The 9,100-nt window shown below is 37.5% G+C and overlaps 1 protein-coding gene across 1 annotated transcript; it reads left to right on the forward strand.

The window, feature by feature from the left end:
- Positions 1-790: 790 nt before the first annotated feature.
- LOC110057925 (uncharacterized) lies at positions 791-5,834 on the forward strand. The gene is made up of 7 exons (XM_089293791.1): positions 791-955; positions 1,282-1,635; positions 2,659-2,892; positions 3,010-3,136; positions 4,429-4,500; positions 5,038-5,109; positions 5,720-5,834. Exons 1-7 carry the CDS (start codon positions 895-897, stop codon positions 5,793-5,795), a joined length of 996 nt encoding a protein of 331 aa, XP_089149917.1. The 5' UTR covers positions 791-894; the 3' UTR covers positions 5,796-5,834.
- Positions 5,835-9,100: the final 3,266 nt, after the last annotated feature.

A 9,100-nucleotide genomic window follows, 5' to 3' on the forward strand; every position in this document is an offset into this window, starting at 1 on the left:
GCGCTTACGGTCTCCGTCTCCGATTATGGCTCCTGATGGAAAGTGGTGCTATGTATAGTTTGATCATCATCATCATCATCATCATTATTATTATTATTATTATTATTATCAGAGGTGTTCACTTCATGATGGGTATTTCTTCCTCAAGGGCGGGGTTCAGACCATAAACCTGTTCTTCTCATCACTTGATGGCTAGAACTTTCCGGAGAATGTGCGCAGTTCCCAACGGTGCCGGATTTTGAATTTCGTAGAGATTTACCTTTCCTGATACATATATATTTACTGATGAACTTCTGTGAACCTTTGTCAATTTCCCCTAAAGCGCCTAGGAGCACTAGGATTGTTGTGCTTTTATCTGCCTCTCTCTTTTGATTTCTATTTCAAGATTTTTACACTTGGATAATTTCTGGAAATGCTAGGTTAAAGGGTTTGGGTTATTATTATTATTATCATTATTAATATTAATATTATTATTATTATTGAAAATTCACACAGCTATTGATGGTACCTCAAGCACATTACGACCACCATTATTCCCTAAATTGTACGACACGAGTTCCAATCACTAATTAGTCGTATTTAGAACAAACTTCGGAATTAAAAATATCTTTTGATATATTCTTTTGAGCGAAAAAGTCAGTAAGTTTTGAAAACTCGAGGAAACATTGCGAAGGAAGCTATTAAAGCGCGCGTAATTGACATGCGAATCACGTGGGTATCCAATTATAAAAAGCTTTAATTGGATACCTACACACACGTGATCGCGCGCCGATTACGTGAAAAAAAGGCGCGTGGAGAACCAATCACGATCGAGAATTTTGTTATACATACCATTATTATTAAAATCGTTATAATTATTACTATTATCATTGCAGTTGTTCCACCGAATTAAGGATGGAAAGCTGGCTTTATACAGTTCCCGCTTTATTTGCAGTATTAGTGTGGAAACCGAATGGTATATATATCTTTCCTTCTTTCTTTTTGCAATCAAAATATTTTGTAGTTGATCGGCCAGTTATGCAGTTTTGGTATCTACACACTCAGTGAGATAAAATGGTTCTTAGTGTTTTTCTTTCAAGGCATCTTTGTTGGTTCGTTATCGCTGGCTAATGTATGAGCATTATTGCATGCTTGAGTTGAGCATTTATATAACCTGATCAAAACTGTAAGAGTTCACTGAATGCTACTACCTTTAAGGGCTTTTTTCTTTACAAAAATCTGTTCTTCATCTTGCGTGCCCTTGTTTATAATTATCTAACATTGAGGCATGTACTCTTATAGATGTCTTTTCTATGACATGTGACTTTGACGTACAAGGCTCTGGCGAGTTCATCAGTTCCGAATCATCTGAGCACTGTACGACTGCCAGCTGGGTCATCACAGCACCTCTGTACCACAACATCAGATTAAAATTTGTGACGTTTCAGTTATCTGATTCAAAATTGTTTAGACAGAATCGGATCCACATCTATGATGGACTCTACAAAAACAACACCTTATTAGGGGTTTTTACCGGAGTAAGGCGACCTTTCATCATACAGTCAAGTGGCCGTTTTATGTTGGTGAGGCTAATAAAACTATACCGGTCTACCCTTAACAACTTTAAGGGTGTTTACACGTTTGGCACAGCTAAAGGTAAGTTTTTGGTAATTTGATAGCTATTTAAAGTAAATTAAAATCAGTATGAAGAGGGTTGCTCGAAAGTTTTCCTTTTTTCTTTTTAATAGCATCAAGTGAAACCTCCATTATACAGGGAACCACTGCAATTTATTTATTCTCTTTTTAATTACGTACAATATGGGAAACATGGTATTAGATAATCAGGTCCGAACCTTTGGAAAAAGGTAACTTTGAACTATGCAGCAAACCCAACATAGAGTCTTTTAAAAAAGGCTCCAGGTGAAATTAATGTTGTGGACATATTAGATGGACATATTAGATTGAAATGGCTATCAAACTGTGCGAAGAGTTTTGAAATAAAATGAATTGTCGAATTTTTCACAACCCCTTAATGTCCGAATCATCTTTTAAAAGTTTCAAGTCAAAGGGAATTTATTTGTTTGCGGTCAAATTTGGACGGTAGTTAGTGAAACATTCAAACAACAAAACATGTGTCTCCGAATTTTTACATTTCCAAATATTTTTTTCTCCTAGAAAAACTTTTGTACGATCACTCCACATTTGTTTAATCCTATTTCAAAAATGTGCTATAACTTTTCATTGAAATTGAATATTGCGAAACGCACACAGGCTTTTTTTGTGCGTTTTGCGTCCGGAAACTGAGGAACAAATTAAATTGCGAAAAACAAAATTCGCTTTGACTTGCAGCTTTCTAAAGGTGATTCGTATGCGCGCATTTAGAGGTCGTGAAAAATTCGACCATTTATTTTATTTCAAAATCCTAGTATAGTTTGATAACAAGCCCTATAAGCTTTAATTTGATATAGGCTTTAGGTATTTATGTCTAGACCAGACGCGCTACATCGCTTGGACGTGAGACACCAAGTATACGGTAACCTTAAGTGCGAGCTAAGCATCAAGAAATAAATAAAAGCTACTATTATTATGAGGCAGTGTTATTTTTTTACATCAAGAATGTCTTAAATAGTCTAATAAACCTGAGTTTGCTCTCTTTACACATTACTGTTGCATATGCAGATAAACCGAAAATATTGATCGCAGACTCAGTTGTGCGAGCAGCGCCAGGTCACTTAGTTTGGTGTTTTGCGGAAGGATCCCCACCTATCAACATATCCATCTTTAAGAACTCCACGTCCTTGGCTAATGGGACTGGCTTGGTAATGACTGCATTAAATGAAACTGGAATCTACTCGTGTGTGGCAAGTAATGAAGCTGGTACCGACTCCAGAGACCTATCAGTTACTATTGTGGGTAAGATGTAGTTTGCTGTAGTAGCTGCAATGATAACCCCTGGTTTTGTTATGAAACTCTTTTCCCCTTCATCAAATAAATAATATAATGGTGGTTAATTCCTTCATTTACATTTAGATTGCGGAAATCTGTGTTCTAGCCATGGTAAAACAATGGACAATCAAGTTGAAAATAAATTTTGGTGTGATGGGTCAGATTCATCAGTTGATATCTTAAAGTGTCTTCCATCGACGGCTACAACTCTGTAAGTACATTGTACACCAACCGTGATTTTACGACCCATTTGGATTTTTTTCTCAAAAGGCTCATCTACTTTTCTTATAATTTTCTTTTAACTTTTTGAGGACAGATAGAAGTTATAGATTTCTTACAATTACTGGTAAATACACTCTGTGGATGTCAGGGCATCAAGAGACGGATAAAACATAATATATAGATTTAGGCCAGCCTAAAAGCGTAGCTCCTGGGCCGCGTTGTTCAGAGTCAAATAACCCAGGAGAAAGGTAGAATTTTGATTTCAGTTTTGTAGCTTTGCGGCGCGGTTCTCTGTATATTGTTTGGCCTTCTGTTTTGAGCTTTAATAATCACTGTATACACAAAACAAAGCAGCCAAAAAACATTTGTATAGAAAAAAAAGTTATAATTCGGTTAACTTTTAATCCTTGGTTAGAGTTAACCGGCTTCCGAACAATCCTGCCCTGTTTTCAACAAGTTAACCTGAGATGAGCCTGCAATCCAATCGAAAACCAGCACTTGGTCAGCGGTCAACTTCAAAAAAACACGCGACCTCGATAAGCTGTAAACTTGAGCCCGCGATATGGTCACATGATACTGGTCAGCGGATACCTTGTTTTGACAGGTGTCAATTGATCATAACATGGATGTCCAATATCAAAGAAGTACACGGTAAACCAAGACTGCATGTCTCTGTCAACCTATTATTTGGAGTATGGCGGCCATGTTGCGCGACTCCGTCGTCGTCGCCGTCGTGCGTACGCGCCCACGAGCAATACCGCTAGCCATGATGACCATGAGAAAATCAACTCATGGGTTTCCTTTTCTCTCCTATATGAGTATGGGGCTCCGCTTGGCGGCCCTTCGGGCCGCCGGAGCTCCGCTATTAAAAAGTGTTAGCCTCAAGAAACTTTTGTTCAAACTCTGAGGCAAACGAGTTCTGAACAAAGAATCGCTCTCTTAAATAAGCCTTAATTTTCAGGCAACTTTAATTGGATGAAATTATCTAAATTATATTTTATTAGTCAATAATAATTTTACTACCTATGATAATAATTATCATTCGATGCATTGTTTCCTACTTTTCATTTGTCCGAAGCCCACCGCGTGACCTGCAAATAACTGCCTACAAATAATGGTCTGCTCACGCGTAGTACCGTGTAAATGTGTTTTGCCGCCAATAACAATCTGCTCATGAGAGAAATACCCTAAGAGACCCAATTGATACACACTGCATCCCTAAACTATTCCAAGTGTCATTGATGTTCATATAGCAATATTGTGTATGTCTCACTGAATTAGCACTATAAAGGGGATGAAGATGAGATATTTGCCTAAAGAAGCCTTCCGTCACATGACTGCGCTCAAATACCTGTAAGTAGTAAATAGCAAGGCTGCTTTTGTCAAAGTCTGTCAACAGGCTGCTGTCTAGGGGTCTTTGGGCGAAATGACAAAAACAGCGGAGAAATGGGCGTCTCGAGTAAAGTTTAAAAAAGAAAAACATTTTATTGAGGAGCCTGTTGAAATGTGATTTTTGACATGAAGTGGCATTTAAATCTTAGCTATTAATGTTTTTCTGCCTATTATCGAAGATACAGAAACTTAAGTTTTACCTAAAGTTTAAACAAAACCAAGGTAATTTTTTGGGTTTGTACTGTACCAATGTTTTTATTTGTTGATGGTCCTCAGAAAGTTTCAACTTAGAGAAAAAAAAGGTGCTTTTCGCCTAGTTTTCTACGTACCCAATTTGCCTTTACTTTGCCTTGACTACTAGACTAATTATCAGGTTACCAGGGTAGCTTTTTCCTGCCCAGCCCTCTTCCACCAGTATTGGGAGTGATGCAAAAAAAGCATTCTTTTCTTTCTACTACATGCACCCTTATAGTAAACAATTTTCTTTGTTGTCACTAGTAATATCACAGATAATGAAATAGAAGTGCTACCAGAAGTACTATTTTCAGAGTTATTCAGCCTGCAAGAACTGTAAGTTTGCAACTCAATAACATACGATTACCTTTTAAGACGCTTTTAGATATAGGTTAAAGCTATTACACTTTGCAAATTCGCATCCTTTGTTCATTTGCTTAGATGTGTTATTTAGCCAGATTTACTTATTACCAACCAGAGTAGAGTAATAATCTAAACCAGTTTACGCAATGGACACTCAGTACTCTACATTGTACATTTGGTGTTCGTTAATGGTTGGGCAATAGTCACTACTTTCAGTTTTTGATTAACGTTGCCTCCATGATTTCTAAGCCTCTTTTTGTGCCGTCCCCTTAGAGAACCTTTTAGGTCGCGCGGTTTTATTGCCCCATTTCAGACCATGTGACGATACTCTGATAATGGTCGCGTGTATACCAATGAAAATTTTTAGATGGATAAAAGAACAATTTTTCTAGAGAATATCACGTGGTCTGTAATGGGAAAACAAACTGCCCAAGCTAAAATGGTTTATTTATCTACATGCACTTACTGTTGAACTTGCGGGCGACGAATTCCTAGAGAAGGGTCCCGTGATCTCGACGTTGAACAATTAATATGGCTGCTGCAACATGTATTTTTGTTGTTTTCCACCCTTGTTTTTTTGCAGATTCTTACCCGAAAATAATATTACGAGTTTAACGGAAAATGTTTTCTCTACTTTGGTGAGCTTGCAAGTCTTGTAAGTATATCCATTTATGTTTTAAACAAAACGTTGCCAAAAATGTCGGGGTGGGGGTTGGTAGTTTAGGAAGAGGAGGATAAACGAGGGATCACGAGGCGGCTAGGGTTAACATGTATTCAAGCGTCGTTAAACAAGGGTATTTTTAATCCATTTGACAGTATTAATAATATTTTTCTGAATATATAACATCAAGTTTTTAGGGTTTTTCGAAAAAACATACATCTAAACTAGATCTTTTTTCCTTCTTGGTTTGCGGAGATATATCGCACAACGCTATTCGTCATCTTCCTGCAAAGACATTCGCCGGACCATCTCAATTACTTAGCTTGTACGTTTCTCTTCATTTTCCTCTTATCAAATTTATTATCTGCTATAAATAGTCCCTATTTTCGCTGTAGGGAACCAGTGTTATTAAGAAACCAACATTTATAGATTGATACTATGTATAAGAGACAGCAGAATCAATGCTGAAGCGTCATTGCTTACATTTGGCTTTACTAGTAAGCTGCTTAAGGCCTTATGCGTCCCGTGGCGCTACGAGAATCGATGAAGTTTACTACTTTGCGTAGAGAAAGCACCACGCTATGTAACATTGACTTGAAGAATTTACAGAACTTATGGAACTTAGTAATTGGTGGAACCTCCAAAAGAATTTTGGTGTAGAATTTTAGGGAGATATTGGCTTTCTAAAAAGCACTAGTAAGCTCATTCATTCTCTGTAATTGCCCCATTTTTAGTGCAGAGTGCACTATTGGGATGGATTAGGGGTCTGCTGTTCGCTAAGGCACTAACACAATAAGGTGTAGACTTTAATGTTTGTTTAATTAATTAATTTCAATTAATTAATTGGCCTTGTGGGAAGGAAGGCTGGGTGGGGTAGTTATAGGTGCCCGTGTGCATTACGTAAAACGTGTCATGCTTACCTAACTTCCTTTGATAACATGACAAAAATATTTATATGGTTTTGCAAATCTCATGCTATCCTCGTGGTGTTATTCTCTTAACAAAAAAAGTAATTTGCTCTAAACGCAGGCGCAAATTAGTTAACGTCAAAGTCGACTATATGTAAGGTGAAAGATACATTTCACACGGGACTACCCACGAACGTTGAGTTCTTTTCCTTTTGGTAGAACATAACATGTAAGACGCATGCGTTCTAGCATTGCTTGTGTGATAAACTCCGTTCTCAAGTTCAGATGCACGCTTATTTTATTTTTTGCAATGAGTGATACCACACTCCCGTTTTGACCAGGAATAGCAGCTATATTTCAGGTAACGTCAGTTCTCCTTTTTTGTTGCAAAGAACGCTACTCTGACTTCGTTCTGGAATCTTCCATAGCTCGATTTAAGAAATGTCGTCTGTTGTGTGTTTACCAGGGTTCAAATAAAGAATGGAAACATACTGCTTCTTCTTAGCAGCTTGTTTGTTTCCTCTTCTATGAAAGAGAGCCAAAAGCTCATATTCAGCCGAAACTTTCCCGCGCTAGTTACATGTAAAACTAGTAAATTTGTGACAAACGAAACTTGTTATCATTGCGGCAGACTCTGCGGCACTTACTGAAACCGCCAATTAATTTTATCAGTCGATGAGGTGACTCACTCACTGATGTGGGATATAATTTCGATCAAGTAAGGATCTCTTCCCTCAATACTTGTTGAAACGCTCCTCAGTTGTCTCAGTCGTATTACTCAATAGCATTGTGTATTAGTTTGACGTGGTTTTATTGTTAACACCAAAGCTGGCAACAGAATAAGAACGCACTATTCTGTGACTGGACGTGACTATTTGATGATTAGATTAGTTCTTGTTGTTTATCGGTGAAATGAAAATTTGCGTTTTCAATAAAACAAAATCGTTCCTCTTCGACTTGTCAGCAGATATTTAACTTTTATATTCCATTTATCTCCAGCAATGAGTTAAAAAAATAGACATCTTTCTTATATTTTCGTGGAAACAAAGGTATCTTGTGAAGTATATATATAATGGTAATTGAACTGAGTGGAGGGCAATTTGGTCTGAAATCATACGCGTGATTTCAAAATCGAACTCGCGCGTAGCGCGAGTTCGATTTGAAATCACAAGTATGATTTCAGACCAAAATTGCACGACATGAAGTTCAATTGCCACTTTATTAGATCCATTTTTAAATCGCACAATTTGATCGCCTTAATTTTTAGACTTTTGGTGTATTGTTCCAGTAGCCGGTTTGTTGAAAAAAAAAAGCGGAACCGGAAACGCCTTTACGTCTCATTTAGTATGCAAAACGATGTCATGTGACGAAAACTCATCCGATTATGACAAAGAAACAAGCGGTTTTGAAGTCAGAAGGAAAATAGTCTGCTTCAGGTATAAAAGTTCAATTCTCGTCGCTTGAATCAATGATGGAAGGTCTTTCTTTCTTCTGTGGTTGAGGCTGAGACTTTTCATTGTCTTTGGAGAAGGAATTTGAAGGTGCATCCTGCGTAATTCTGCGATGGATTTCTTTTGAGTTGTGAAACTCCCTCGAGTGCACGATGCCCAGTGGATGGTACGTTTTTTTTCTTTCATACCGTTTAATGGCATGATTTTAAGGGAGTCCAGCTCGTTATCATCTCCGTTTCTTTTTGTAACCTCGGCGAAGGACTCAATACTCAGGACCTTGTCAAGTTCTTGCGGCGCCATTTGTTTCAAGATATTTCCAAGATGGCGGGACTAACACCAGCTTCGTAAGACGTTCATTCATTCACTGTTTTGTGGAGCGGGGTGTATTTTGACTATGTTTATTCACAGCGACAGAGTTGAGCTCTTTTGTTGCTTCGTTTGAAACTACCAGAAACCTGGAAACATCTATCTTCTTGAGATGGCCCTGAATTTGTTGTTGTGTGGTTTTCGTTTGTTTATGTTTTACTGGACTCGGTATCATACGGATTTTGAGCAGATGTTGAAGAAAAATCGCCAAAATATTCATCAAAATGGACACTGAAAGTTGGAAACTTCCATTAAAGTAGGTGTTCAGCCTGAAGGAGCTGATAATCGTCATTTAGAAACTGTAATTAATTACATTCGTCAAGTTTTTTGGAAAAAAAAACCCACAATAACAACAAAGTTTTGGCAATACTAGTTGCTAAATTCTCCACACAATGGCTTTTTGCCTTTCATTTTCCTGAAATTTTATTCTTTACTTTAAACTAATATTGAAATCTAATTTGTTGTTTTGTTTTACTGTCCCATTCTCAATGGCTGAGAAAAAAATGCGATTTAGAGCAAAAAATAGTGCGATTCGTGAATAAATCGCACCATTGAGAGCCAATCAGATTGCAAGGATA

The sequence above is a fragment of the Orbicella faveolata genome, unplaced genomic scaffold (genome assembly GCF_042242905.1).
Source record: "Orbicella faveolata isolate gen_17 unplaced genomic scaffold, um_ofav_v1 contig_25, whole genome shotgun sequence".
Classification (NCBI taxonomy): Eukaryota; Metazoa; Cnidaria; class Anthozoa; order Scleractinia; family Merulinidae; genus Orbicella; species Orbicella faveolata.